This window comes from Apis cerana, linkage group LG12 (assembly GCF_029169275.1).
Source record: "Apis cerana isolate GH-2021 linkage group LG12, AcerK_1.0, whole genome shotgun sequence".
Classification (NCBI taxonomy): Eukaryota; Metazoa; Arthropoda; class Insecta; order Hymenoptera; family Apidae; genus Apis; species Apis cerana.
Window position 1 is genome coordinate 6545612 of NC_083863.1, and position 14923 is coordinate 6560534.

Below are 14923 nucleotides of genomic sequence, written 5' to 3' on the forward strand. Positions count from 1 at the left end.
TTCAGATTTAATCCTTTCCGTGTTCATTGCCAGGAACTCACTCACGTGCCCAGGTGCTACTTGGGTGGGAGAGAGGCAATGGGCATGATGATCTTAGTTCATAAGTTCATACAAATTTTTTTAGCGACTGACAATGCGTTAGTGTATCGTGCACGACGTATTTTCCACATTGTGTGTATGGTTAGGCTGTGGAATTGCGTCGTTTCAAATCTATTAACAATTAATAATTTAATTATAATTTAAAATATATCATATCAAATATATCAATATCATATCCGCTGTTAAGTATTGCGGATTATTATAAATAATAATGTAAGATTAATATCTTACATCGATGAAATAATTGTAATAACGATACTTTATTTCAATAGAATATTATTCTAATAATATTCTATCTTTAAAAGATACCATATAGTTTATGATAACACGAATATTCATAATTAAAATTGAGACACATAATTTTATTATTTTTTACGCAATGATCATTAGCCATTGTTAGTCGATTTCAGTAAAATGGTACGTAAAATTAGAGTGTGAAAGTAGTATGCCAAGCTCGGGTGTCGGAGGCGTCCCGGGACGTTTTCCCTAGTGTAGGCATTTTGCGCCCGAGTGTTATGTGTGAGAATCGTGGAATGAATGTGTTGGAATGCCTGTTTTGCCATTTTTTAAATATAGGGCTAGGTAGGATAGGTAGTATACTTCTGGTATGTGTGTATTAATTATAAGTAGGTAGGGCCGGGCAGGTTGTCACAGTCTCCGATCGGGTAGGCGCGTTTTCGCGTGACAACCTGTTTCAGGAAATAAAATTTGAAAAATCGAGTGCAAAGCTGAGAGGAATGGATCATGAATACCATTCGTCTCTGGTTTTTCTCATCGATTTTTCGAATTCCGCGGTCGCGGTCGTGAATTCTCGAAACGAACGTTGCGCTCGAGATTCTGCGCGTGTACGGACAATTATCATTGCGATCGTTGGTCGTCCACGTGCGATTAGCTTCCGGGATTTAGTCTTTTTTTTTTCTTTTTTTTTTTATCTACGATTAGTGAATCTCGAGCCTAGATTTAAGTTTCAGCGGGCATTGCGCTCGAAGGAGGAAGACCGAAGAGGCCTCGACAAACTGTCGCGAAGAGGGGCTACAACGAATGGTTTCTCATCTTTTGGATCTTGTTTGGGTTCAAAGAATGGGAAACCATTGTTATTACTTTGTCACTGTGCTCGTTTTAGTAATACGTAGTGAATGTTGTGTTGTCTGGCCGAATTGCATGCCGGCCCATCATCCAGATGCAGTCAACGTGGGCATCGCGATTTTTTTATTAGTGTTGCGATATATTAATTACGGGTTGAATTAGAGTTGCGAAATAATTTCGCGATTTTTTATTAGTGTTGCGAAAAATTAATTACGGGTTGAATTAGTGTTGCGATTGATCAATTACGGTTTGAATTAGTGTTGCGTTAAAATGATAATCGCGTTGCCATAGTGTTGCGAATTATAAGATATCGCGATTGTTTTTTATATTTAAATTGTAGAGTCATTAATTTTCAATTTATTTTCTAACATTGCATTTTATATTTATTGCTTTTCATTGATACAATAATAGTAAATTTTTATTAAATTCATTTTAGAATTAGTGTTGCGATATTGTTCCATCGCGGTTGTTTCAATTAGTGTTGCGTTGACAAATGATCGCGTTTTTTAAGTAGTGTTGCGTTTTACAATATGCCCAAAGTTCTTCCACTGACATGGTGGAAATTGTTCCTGAATCACCAAGCAGCAAAGAGCTGCACAATGGTGATTTGACGACGGCAACCTCTGATATGGTTGCATTGGCTGCAGTCTTCCGCGATGTTAGTGTTGCGCATAATAAAATGAGAGTGCATAAAATAGTTTATTAGAGTTTCGTAAATAATTAGAGCACTTCTTTTAGGGTGCATGCTTTCGCGAGTCTTCTATTTTTTTTCTTTTTTTTTTTATTTATTGAAATTGCATTGCAAATACAAATAAAGCACTCTTCGCGTTTTCTTTTGAAGATTTAGTATATTAGTGTTGCGAAAAAAACGTTCCACTCACGGTTTGTTCGTATTCATATTGAGTGGATTATTTTGCCCTTATGGCTATTTTTTTCTTTTTTTCAGCATTCCCTAATCAAGAGCGTTTGTTATTAAAAATATTGTTAAAAAATATACTTGTTTCTTACCAACGAATTTAAAATTTCTCATTTAAAATTATGAATTACTTAACAAATTATATTTTGTTTTTTTATAATTTGATTTCTTTTGATATTAATGTTTCTTTTTTTACAGATAAATTATTAATTATTTTTTAATTACTAATCCAATAAATGAGTTTGTTACAGGTATGAGTTACAGGAATATATAATTATAAATATAAATCATGAATATAAATAGAGGAAAGAAGATACAAGTTATAAAATAGTATTTGATCTTCATTTGCTAAAAATTATTCGTTATTGAATTTTACTAATTTTATTGTTTTATTAGTTTGTTTCAGGAATCTCTTTCAGCTCATTCAACAAAATTGAAGAGGAACATCTCATTCTATTTTCATCATCCAATTTTTATATTAGATAGGATCAAAGAAATATTTCTGATAGATAGGATTCACAAACGATGTGTTTAATATTCTATTGTTGCTCTTATTAAAAGACATCGTCTTTCCTATTCTTCTCGCTTTCCCTCTTCCTTTTGGGTTTAAAACTTCCGGAAACAATCTTCCTATTCTTCAAGGCAATGTGATTATGAATCGATTGCCATCCTTTAAATCTTCTCAGTTTAATATTCGATAGTTATATAACTTCGTTTATTAACTATCATTGTAATTATCATCCATATCCTCGTTTGCATTTTCCTTAGCCACATATGTGGTTTATCATGAAAATTTGTTGATGTTGATGTGTGGATTTGAGTGAAAAAATTCTTTTGAGTTTTCGATATAGGCAGGATATAAGAACAAAAATTCTTACGTAGAAGTGTGAAATTTTATGACAGATGGATGTATGTAATGTTTTAATGTTGTATTTAATGTTTGTATTGTTTGTTTCAGGATCGTTTTACAAGAAAAGAAGATTATATTAAGGAAAAAAATTGATTAATCAAATAAAATATACTTAGAATTAAGTGCATGCATAAGGGTGATTAATTAAGTAGATAATGTGTGGTTTGTGTGGTTGCTTATTATATTTAAGTAGATAATGGGGAAAGTAGTGCTTTTTGGTTTGTTTGGATTTTGCTTGTTTTCTTTTCTTTTTTTTTTACGCTTTTAACTATTAATTATTTTTCATTTTCATGACGATGGAAATGTAAAATATTGATAGAAACTTTTCTTAATTTAAATTTTATTTTCAGCTTTAGTCTTCCGCGTCGGTTTTCTATACAGTTCCTTTTGTTGCTTTTGTACAACGATCAAAGGTTTGAACGTTTTGCAAACGTATACCAAAGGAGAATTTCATTTAAAAAAAAATTAAATAAATTTTTACGTAAAGGAGGGTGGATGGGACGTGGTTAGGGTGGGTCTCCAATTTGCAGCAACCTCCCCGAGGTGAGACCTGGGCAATCATTATTATTTGTTACATTATGTATAATTATATCTTGTAATAATATAATTATATATATTTGTATCACAAATGATATGAGCTAATTGGCTGCAATTGATTTTATTTTTACCAAACAGTAAACTAATAGTAGAGTAGATAGATAAGATTTACTAACAATAAGGTGACGGTAATTACGTCATTTTGGTTTCTAAAATGATAAATACAGCTTTTTTATATTGATTTAAAACGTCTTTTGCAATAATATTCTAATGTGAAATATATATTTATTGTGAAAATTCAATCTAAAATTTTCCAAGACTTGAAAAATGAATCATTGGAGTGACAACATGATGGACATCCAGTCGTACACTCGGTTGAACACGCACCGGTACCTGTATCCCCTGCGTTTTGTCACCCCAAAGAAACATCTTTCCGGACGAACGCTCAGCCAAAATGAAAATCGTTCGTATGCGATAAAGCGAGCGTCATTCTGCCCCTCTGTCGAGATCATGAACTATCGAAACGAGAAATGCTAATGAGCTTCTAATAGTTTTAATTCCATTCGCCCACCCTACACGGATTTCACGGCAAACTTAAAAAAAGAAAACCCAATGCAGGTTTTTTGGTGTAATAAATACGAATAACAAAAAAGAGATTTTCCTGGGGAGAGGATTAAGAAGATAAAAAAAAAATTAGGTGTGAAAATCCCCGTAGTAAACTTTGCTGATGAAACACTTGCACCAGGATTGGCTAGTTTTTTTTTTTTTAAAATTAGAGAAAAAAATGCATGCACTTTCACAATCGTTCTTCGAACAGCTGCGGACAAAAAGCAAGTGCATAAAAAGTGAAATTACAGTTTCTGGAAGATTGATGAATTATATCATTTCAATAAACAAATGATAATTATTTTAGTCACGTTAAATTATATTTAAATCGTTTATTTCTTTAATATTTTTCTAAAGAAAGAATAACGTGTATACGATGTATCTCGTTTTCAACTTCAGAAGAAAAATTCAAGCAATAAGTTTGAAGAACCTTTTTATTAATCAATCGAGAAACATCTTCCAACCCTAACAGATTTCACGAACATTGAAAACGCTTAAGGAGCGAGCTTACCGCCATGGAAAACAAACTGGCCACCCATCGATGATCGGTGCTCCATTATCTTCGGCCTGTCACGGCTTTAGAGGATTACACGTCGATTACGAGGCTCAATTTTAAACTGTCCGTCTACCCTCTCGCCTCGAATCGGCAACCCTTTGCGGGTTACTCCATGGTTTTACAATCAGTCACCCGTGCTGTGACACGAGCGATGGCTCGTCGAAGGGGTTGTTTCTTTTCGAAAAGCGGATTACGTTTCTCATTTTGTCCTTCTTCTCTTTTTTCTTTTTTTCTTTTTTCCTTCACACGTCAAATCGATTCTCCTGTGATCGTTATTGATCGATGGCTTTTTCGACCTGGAAAAGATCATTTATAAAAAAAAAAAGTTTCGTTAGAAGCTACTTTACCTGGAAAAATTTTCGTATGATAATCGAAATAAAATTTGAACATTATAAATTTCGTAGTTTTATTAACAAAATTCAATTTTGTTTGTTGAAGTTCAAATAAAAATTTTGTAAAAGATTTGTTTTAGAATATTTTATATTTTCGTAGGGCGATGAAAGTTCTTCAGGGGGGAGGGTTTTAGGGGTAAAAGAATAATCCATAAACAGCAGAAAGGTTTCACGCTTTTCTCCGATTCTTCATTTTTTCTCTCTCTCTTTCTCTCTCTATGACATTTTTCGCACGTCACTGTTTACTATCCGGTACAACCCCTTTTTGGTATTTCTAGGCGTGGTAGTATTTTATAGTAAAGGGTGCTGGCAAAAGCTTTTTGGAAATCAAATGATCGTAAAAACTTCATGCTTTTGTTTGTAGACCTTTGTTGGTTTCACTTCTCTCTCTCTTTTTTTTTTTTTTTTTTTTTTACATCTTCTGAATTACGATTTGTTGTTCAATTGATAAAGATAAATTTTATATATATATTTCTAGAAACGATTTAAAAGTTTTCTAGAAATATTCCACGAAGAATATTTTATCTATTTCTTCTAACATAATTCTTCTTATATATTTCTTTTTCCATTTTTATTGTGATAATATTTATAAATCGATACATATTATTACTATTATTACATATTATACATATTATTATAAAATTATATCGTAAATAGGAGGATAAGTATGAAACTTGTCACTATTAAAGGTGCAAACTCAAGTTTCCCGAACAAGGAGAACGAAAAATCCATCGTAGCATTAGAAAGTACTTGATGCGTACTCGGTACTTTGAAATTTCGAAGACCCTTCTAGTGTACGCCGCCATAGGTGCCCCCAGGTTTTTTTTCAGTATGAATGATGATGTATGGATGTTGGCTGGGCGCTAGGGGCTGGGTAAAGGGTTCCATTGTTGGACACCCCCCTCGAGAATCGAACCCTCTCTCTCTCTGTTCGCAGGAGAGACCATCGTGAAATATTGTCGGCGAGTAACAAACTACATTCTGCAAGCTGTATACTGTTAATTTTATGCCGGATTTTTTTTTCTTTTCTCTGCCCACTTCATGGGTCTCCTCCACTCCCCTTGTGCTGTTTAGACTTGCCGCGAAAAAAGATCGTTACTGATGGAATTTTTTTATGGAGAAACGATTCACTTTTTGATCATTTTATGATTTTCGAACTTTTAATTCTATCTCCAAATATATTTTCTTTCCTTTAATTTTACATAAAGAAAACTTGTACGATATATATTGAGTATGCATTACATCAGGCACGTGCTACATCCATCCCATTGTTCTTTTTATGCGTAAAGAGCTGTCTACAACGTCCTTTGATTCTTCTTTTTTCCACGTGAATATATGCGTCCGTGTAATGCAGCTGGAATTACACCTTTGATCAAATTTCTTTGAATAACATATATACGATAACGAAACATATGAAGTATACAACTTTCCAACTCTCGATTATTCCCTTCTATTTTTCGATGAGAATCTACACTCAAGGAAAAAAAAAACGAAACTACCTTTTCTTAAATCTTACACGATCTCGAATCTCTCTAAGAAGAATCAAAATCTCACCTCTTAACAATTATATCCATGTATATAACGTTTATACGAAATGAAATATAATTCGATTCTTCGAGGATCAAGAAGAAATAGAACTAGAGAACGAAGAAAGAAATACACGAATACACGTGATTTCCAAATGCTGCAGAGGATCAGATGAAATATATATATATGACGAGGATAAATATGTATAGATGAGGATATCAAATGTGCTTCACAAAAAGAAAAAAAAAACCACCATTCGAAAAAGTACAATCATTCTCGATTGGAAAACGAAACGTGGTGGGACACGTGAGCGAGGAAATTAACGCCGTTATTTGCTCACGGGCACGCATAAGAACCCCATCAACCCCCGCGCGGATATTTGCCTAACGTGTTTGTTCGGGAATATGAATCAGTCCACCTGGAAATGAGAAAAGAGGAGAGAGGGAAATTGGAACGAGGGACGAAAGGAGATCCGCGATTGTCGTACGTATTTGCCCGGCTATTTATCACGGTTTATTATTTCCTATTGTCGATGGAGTCACGCATTGTTGGCGGACGAGGAGGGCCGCGGCGAATTTCTAAAACCGTGTCCGATCGAATTTGCATATATCGGCCTGGGACGCGTGTCAGGCGTCCGATTACAGGCCCTATTAATCGCGGTTCCGCATTGTTCTCCGTTGATATCAAATTTTCGCCCTCCTTTGATTCTCCTTAGGTTGCCCATCTTTTAAAAGATTTTGATACAGCGGTCGAGAGATCAGTTCAACGAATGGATCCATCATTTATTCTTCACGTTGGTTGGTTAATTTGTTTAGATCGAGTTACGATATATAATAATAATTTTTATACGATTTGATTTTGAGAAAAAGTATCGCGGTTATTCAAGGAACGACGAGGAGCAAGGTCCATTACGAGATGGCAGTTTTAGAGGCTTGAACCTTGAAGAGGCAGCACTAATCAAAAGTGGTCCACGGAGACAGATTGAGGGGCGTGCTGAAATAAATCAGCCCTTTGTTTTACGGCTTTAAAACGGCCGTTGGGGATTTCGAACGCCAAGTTATATACGTCCATTCATTAGAAACACCCCAGCTGCGAGATCGAAAAGACTTGGTCGGCCATTCAAAAACTGCGTAATCGTTGTTCTCTAATACGAATTGTACCGTTATATCGTTCCTCCTCTACAATCTTAACTACTATATATTATTCGAAACTATTTATTCGAAAAATAACATTAATTTCCAAGGATAATATCTCGAATAAGGAGAACGTTTTGATTATTCAAAATTTGAAAAAAGAAAAATACATTTGAATTGATTCATCGGATGATAAACCAGGAAGAAGCAAATTTAATATATATATTAATAAGAGGAAAAGTTGATGAAATGGAAGTTGTGTTCATCGATTTGATGAAAGGAAAGGGTTAAACGATGCATTGTAGCGGAAGTGATGAGAATTAATGATTTTGGAGATTTAGCCCTGCATCCCACAGGACCTTGTTGGTGAAAGGCAAGGATCCTTCGTGATCCTTCGTAATGACCTGTCTGTGAAGAATTTAATTTCCTCGCACCCTTCTTGTATCGATGACTAAGGTAGGTTATTATTCACAAGTTACGATAATTTTAAAAGGTTGTATTTTATATCGACTAGATGTGCAAAGAATAATGAGATTGATCAAGGTATGCTATTGGATACTTTATATTTATCGCAATGACAATAAAGAATAAATGTTAAAAGTGGAAAAAAAAATATACTATTGCGCGGTTGTTTCTATAATCGGTCATAAATCAAAAATATTTATAAATTTCCCAGACATTGTTATATAATTATACAGGCAATGGCGGAGATAAGCAGACGTCGATAATTTATTTTTAAACAGAATCGCGCAACGTACAACCGGTTAACGTTTCAATTGTAAAATATTTGTTGTAAAAATTAATTTCCCTCAAAATTTTCCACAACGTATTAATCGAAATGTAAAAATTCTATTCTTAAATCTTTAAAAATAGATAAATAATAACAAACATTTCTTCCAACGAGGCATAACATTTCAAATATACTTTAACATCATTTTAAAATTTTTTATTCATCAACGATCTACTCTCAGCGAGTCAAGTTAAGAAATACATAAAAAAGAACATGAAATCAAACGAAAAGGAAAAAAGAAATCTTACATTCAAGATATAATAAACAATACGTATCCGAATAATAATAATATTTGCCCGTCGTGCAATTTATCTTAATTTTCTATTTTCAAATTTTTTCCTCGCCTATAAAATGCCGCCACGACGACATTATATTTTTTGAATATCGACCGATAAACGTGCATCGATGAACCTGAGCGTGCAAGAATACACGATAATATATTATTATTGCGCGGGCGCGGGTCAATAATCGAGCACGTTGCCTGGCGACGGTGCTCCTGCTCTCTCTCAGCCTCCGGAATTTCTTCTTCTGCGGACTAGTCCTGCAACCGCGACTCGCAGAAGTCCAGCAACCTTCGATACATCGGCATCGGACCGGTTTCATACTCTCGCTCACGAACACACGCCGTTAAACACTTGGTAAGTCGAATCCGGACGATTTAGATCGAACTTCGCCCGTTCGTTTTGTTCTTCGATTTACAATTCACCACTTTGAAGAGCGTTCCGTTCCCACTCTTTCTTTCTCTTTCTCTCTCTCTCTTTCTCTCGTTCCACTCTTTTATCGCACGTCGCTCGCCTTTTTTCGCCTCGAATTCGAGAGTTCAAAAGTAAAATTTCGAATGTCCCGATAACATTTATATAACGTTACGTTTCAATCGATATCGATATTGGAGAATTGAGAATTTATCGATATTGGTTTTTTATTCTTGTACTTTCTCGATCGCGACGACCGAGTTGAACGGGCAAAGAGAGAAGTGATATATTCACGATATCCCAAGTTATCTACGTTGTTTAAGTAGGATAATCTGCGTTGTTGTTTCTTTTTTTAGCCTCTAGTGGTTGGATGGTTCGCTAGTTATGTGGAGGAAAAGTAGACAGTTGGCAAATGCTCGAGTTTGTCCATCGGAAGAAGCAGAAAGTGAAGGTGATAAAGGAGATGGAGGAAGGTATCATGCGGTATTGCGTGAAGTCGAGAATAGATTCGAGGAGCTGTGCGGATTTAAATTAGGCGATCTCTCGTCTTTCGAAAGCTTCGTTGCGCTTTTGTATCGACCTACTGATCCAGCTAGTTTAGGAGTCGTTCGAGCACTCTTTGGTAATCGAATTTTCCATTGAAAGATAAATTAAATTTACTTATCGGCAAACAATGAAATGATGACACATCGCTCACAGGACTATGCATGGTGTTGGACGTGGTGGAAGAACGAGGATTGGGTGATGTCGATATAAAATGGGGAGATCCTATGGAGTGTCATTTCCCTTTGATTCACGGTATGAAACCGTTGTCGTTGCCATGGATGATAACGATTTATACGATAATGTGGATAGGCGCTTTTGGAATCATGCTCGGCTCGAGGTTCAAAATAGCTTGCGCCTGTTTCCTGATTCCTTATTGGTACATCTTCCTGCTGGACAAGAGCTATTGGAACAATCATACGTACCTCTATGGCATCGTTGTGATCCTCTTCTGGGGCACGGGGGCTGACAAATACTTGTGAGTGTGAAATTAATTAAAGTAGCGATATTGTGGTATCCATGATTGAAGAGATGGAAAAAATCTTATCCTTAATTTAGAAGGAATATTTTGTAATTTTGCAGCGCATTGGATGCCACTGAAACGAAAACAAGTGACAATACCGTACCGTTGTGGAACTACTTCATTTTGAAGTTCCAATTCTTCGCGCTGTATTTTTTAGCTGGATTGAAGAAATCCGGTGTAGAATGGTTATCAGGATATGCCATGGCAAATTTGTCAAGGCATTGGGTCTTCAGCCCGTTTAGGTAGGTTTAACCAAAGAATCTTTAACCTTGAAGAAAACTGGACATTGTGAAGTGTCTAAGTATATCAAAATTGAAATATTCTTATAAAAATGATTTTTCAATTCGTCAATTGTATTAATGATATAAGAATATGTAGGATTATTAATAGTACAGAGTATACGATACATTTTTGTCATTTACGGTTTTTTTTTTTTATTATATTTAGTCTCCAATTGTACCTTATCAGAAATATTGAACTTTTATAGTCGATAAATCATTGCACCATTTCAGATTATTCTTGACCACCGAGCAAACTGATTTTTTCATAGTTCATTGGTTTGGATTTATCTTTGACCTTACCGTTGGATTTTGGATGCTGTTCGATAAAACTCGTATCCCTGCAATGGTATTTTGTACTGCTTTCCACTTAATGAACTCTAGGTTATTTAGCATTGGTAAGCATTCCCACACGATTCTCGTCACGTATTCTCTCATGATGCATAATTATACAATCCAAAGCAAAAATCATATCGTTACGAATATCACATTAATTTCAGTGTTTATCCCCAGGAATGTTTCCATACGTGTGCCTTGCGACAATGCCACTCTTTTGCAAACCAAATTGGCCCCGAAGCCTCGGGTTTTTCCTCAAACGTAAATCTTACTTTTCATTTTCTGCGAAAATTCAGGAAATAAAGATCTGTAATAAAGCCACGATAGATCTGCCGAAAGAGTGGCACGATAATCTAAATGGAAATGGGTCATCGATCGATAATGGAAATCAAGAAGGTACAAATTCGATAAACTCTACAATTAATTGTAAACACACGAAGAGAATCAATCGAGAGAGAAAATCGGCAAAAGTGACGAGGAAGCAAAAGTTCGTAGTTTCTCTGTTACTATTCCATGTATTCTTGCAGTTTTTCTTACCATACTCTCATTTTATCACGAAGGTACACTAATAATAAGTTCCTGATTACGCCAATCGTTTATTTTTATCTTTTTCTTTTCTTTTATTTTTTAATCCATTCGTTTCTTTCTCTTTTTTTTTTCTTTTTCGCTATTATCAGGGTTACAACAATTGGGTACCAGGAATGTACGGATACTCTTGGGATATGATGGTCCACGTTTGGGACACTGTACTCGTCGTGGTTAAAGTTCACGACAACGCGAGTAACGAGGATCGTTATTTGGATCCTACAGCTTGGGTACAGAGTAATAGGTGGGAGAAACACGGTGACATGCTCGTACAATACGCTTCTTGTTTGAAAGTAAGTGTTATCTTTATCAATAAACACGTGCCATTGAATTAAGTAATAGTTAAGAAATCAGAGATTCTTTTTTATTTACGAATCCAATGGAATTTTTAGATTTTTGAAAATAAATTGGAAGTTTATTTTAAAATTATCAAAATTATTAAAATTCGTATCATAGAATTAAGCAATTTTATTTCGAAGAAAGAGATTTTTTTTTTTCTTTTACAAATCTAACGAAATCTTTAGAATTTAAAAAGACTACTATGAAATTTACCATGAAGTTTCATATTATCATCATATATATTTCATAATATATTAATATTTGTAGGAGAATTTGATTAAACAGGAGAAGCAATTTTTTGAGAATAACTTCCAACGAGATAAAAGGCCAAAATGGTCACGATTGTCATCGAATTTGAGTATTTATATCGACGTGTGGTGCTCGTTAAATGGAAGATTCCAACAGAGAATGTTTAATCCAAATGTTGACATGCTAACGGTAGATTGGCATCCTTTTAAACCCATCTCGTTTTTAATGCCACTTCTTTCCCAGTATAATTCCTACAGGTATGGATAATTCATTTCGTTTAATGCTTCACGATTATTTCATCGAGGATTGCTTATAAAATGGCTTATATATAAACTGTGTTAAATCTCCATCATTATTTTTCACAATATAACTCTTCCCTTAATTCTAAAATGAGAATAATTATTAAAATTAAAATTATAATATGAAAAAAATATTCTCTCGAGAAATTAATTATTTGATCCATATATATCTAATTTTCAATTATGTTAATGCAGAATATTATTGTTACATTCTATTATTTTAGATACAAGCTGGAAGAAATTCAGCAACAAATTTACACTTGGTCCAACGACACCGACGTCCTCTTCGTTGCCGATTTCCCAGGCATGCATTTGGATAATTACATCACCAAAAATTTCACCAACGTCACATTAACGGTACTCGAAGGTGAAGTAACGTACAGCGACGAAAGACGGAAACACGACATCACGGTAGCAAAGGGATCATCGATTCCGATAGAAACGGGACAATTTCACAAAGTGAAAACTGTTAGCGCTTATCCAGCTTGTTATATGTACACCTGTACCAATCGGAACAAACAGCAATCAGAAACTAATGGGTATTCGACAATTTTACAAATTTCCAAAAATACATAGACAATTTCTTAATTGTTAAATATCTTCATTAAATTCTTCAAATATTTACTTTCTTTGGAAAAATTAAATTAAATTATGTTTCAATCTAATTAGTAAACAATGTTGCAATATAGATTTAAAAAATATGATTTGATTTTTTTTTTTTTTTACAGAACAACAGTGCTTGAAGAATCGAAAGAAGATCTACCAATCGCAAAGGAAATAAATTATAAAATCGACGCTTGGATAAGAGCGTTCCATCACATTGCGAATGCATTTTTCTACTTGGTATACGACGTGCCCATGGTTCGAAGGGTGCAAATAAGCAATTAATCTAATTTCCTTTTATTATAAAGTAAAGCGATTTCGGTTTCCTCGAATGAATAATTATTTAGAAGTAGGAAATAGGAAAGCGTGAAAAAATTTATTTTTTTACCTGTCGAGGGTAAAATTGTGATAACGATTCTCAGCGAATAGCATTATGATTAGTTACATACATAGTTAATTGCTACAAATTAAATACGTTCGAAGATAATTTATTATAATATTATCAGTTATCTCGCGTCAAAAAATATGAGAAGTGGGAGAAGAAAAACTTTTCAACTTTGAGAGTATGGAGATAACGATTGTAACATTGTACAATCTGTTATTGATTCTTTAATAAAAAAGATAAAGTCGAAGACGATCGTAATCACAAGTTCATCTAAGCCTATTTAGAATCGTATCTCGTAACACGTTCGAATCTTTATTCACTTAACGTAATTGGAGAACGGTGACGCGAAATTAATCTCAAGGATATCGAACTTGCGATCATGTAAATACATGCGATCGATTATATTGTTTATAGATAAATAATGAAAGTAAATAATCCGCATGTTTCTTCTATTGGTCATTGATTAACAGATTATCGTGGAAATTTATCGATATAATAAATATTCAATGCGTGGCGGTATATAACGATAGATGGAAAATTTAATTTCAAGATAAATAATTTTTACAATTAAAGTAGTCAAGAAGTATGTTTAATTTAAAAAAAGAAATAATTCTTTTGAAATTGATGACGAGATACTCGAGATCAATTTTATAATTCTCGACGCAAGATAAGACAAATCGTTAAAATTAACCAACTGTGGCTGTGAAATGTACACAATTAAATATTATTCCCTCTCTCCTTCTCTGGCGTAGTAACGCTTATTGTAAATCGCGTACGCCTACGTTAATCGCATAAATTTGATAGCTCGTATCATTGTAATAAGCTTTCTCGTCTGATAAGTTGTAAGTAAATGCATCCGGTGAATCTGTTCATCGTCTCAGTAACGTATCTACTATTTCATATTATCTCGTTTTCGACAAATCTTGTTCGAATAACGATGTAAACTCGGCGTAAAGTGTGTTGCCACCTGTTTTCTTTATGACATTGTTTTTAACAATATTTTTTTTTTTTTTTAGAAATAATTACAAAAATAATTTCTTCATGACGATTTATACAGATACTTTTAAAAGTATGTTTTATTATAAGTTGTATATCTAAAATAAGAAATTGTTTATGACAACAAGTTTTTGTAAAAATTTATACTATTTTTCATCAAAGAGATATTTTATTTTTTATGATTGTTATCGTTTTTCTTTTTTGCATATTTTATGCTTCGTTCAAAGTTATTCAAAAATTAATTTTGATTGATTGAGCGTTCAAATATTTTTGAAAGTAATTATACAGAAATAGGAATGTAAAAATCACAAATATATATTAATTTATTCTCTTTTTAAGTTATAAACAGGTTTACAATTTAATAAACGTGAATGTGGAAACTTGTCGAGAAAAAATCTAATAAAGTGAATCTTTCTAGATAAAAAAAATCAAGATTAACAAGTGTACGATAAATATTTATTTAAAATTTCCATGATTAATCTTTGATATGGAATCGTGAGTAACATTCTTAGAATCGATGGAATTGTGACAATGCCTCGTTTA

The 14923-nt window shown here is 33.8% G+C and overlaps 1 protein-coding gene across 2 annotated transcripts; it reads left to right on the top strand.

The window, feature by feature from the left end:
• The first annotated feature begins 3530 nt into the window (after positions 1–3530).
• Positions 3531–14818, top strand: LOC108003849 (vitamin K-dependent gamma-carboxylase). Of its 2 annotated transcripts, XM_017066384.3 has the most exons (10): positions 3531–9190; positions 9601–9866; positions 9944–10265; positions 10370–10552; positions 10823–10986; positions 11102–11484; positions 11602–11802; positions 12116–12354; positions 12621–12935; positions 13125–13631. In XM_017066384.3, exons 2-10 carry the CDS (start codon positions 9629–9631, stop codon positions 13282–13284), a joined length of 2205 nt encoding a protein of 734 aa, XP_016921873.1. In that variant the 5' UTR covers positions 3531–9190; positions 9601–9628; the 3' UTR covers positions 13285–13631. The 2 variants fall into 2 exon arrangements, with proteins under 2 accessions (XP_016921873.1, XP_016921874.1); XM_017066385.3 differs by having other exon boundaries at positions 3531–9866; positions 13125–14818.
• Positions 14819–14923: the final 105 nt, after the last annotated feature.

Bases quoted from the DNA above. Each gene is read 5' to 3' on its own strand.
- LOC108003849 (XM_017066385.3), top strand. From the start codon at position 9,629: ATGTGGAGGAAAAGTAGACAGTTGGCAAATGCTCGAGTTTGTCCATCG. The intron at 10,987-11,101 runs GTAAGCATTCCC...GTTTATCCCCAG, and splicing joins CTCTAGGTTATTTAGCATTG to GAATGTTTCCATACGTGTGC. The intron at 12,355-12,620 runs GTATGGATAATT...CTATTATTTTAG, and splicing joins TCCCAGTATAATTCCTACAG to ATACAAGCTGGAAGAAATTC.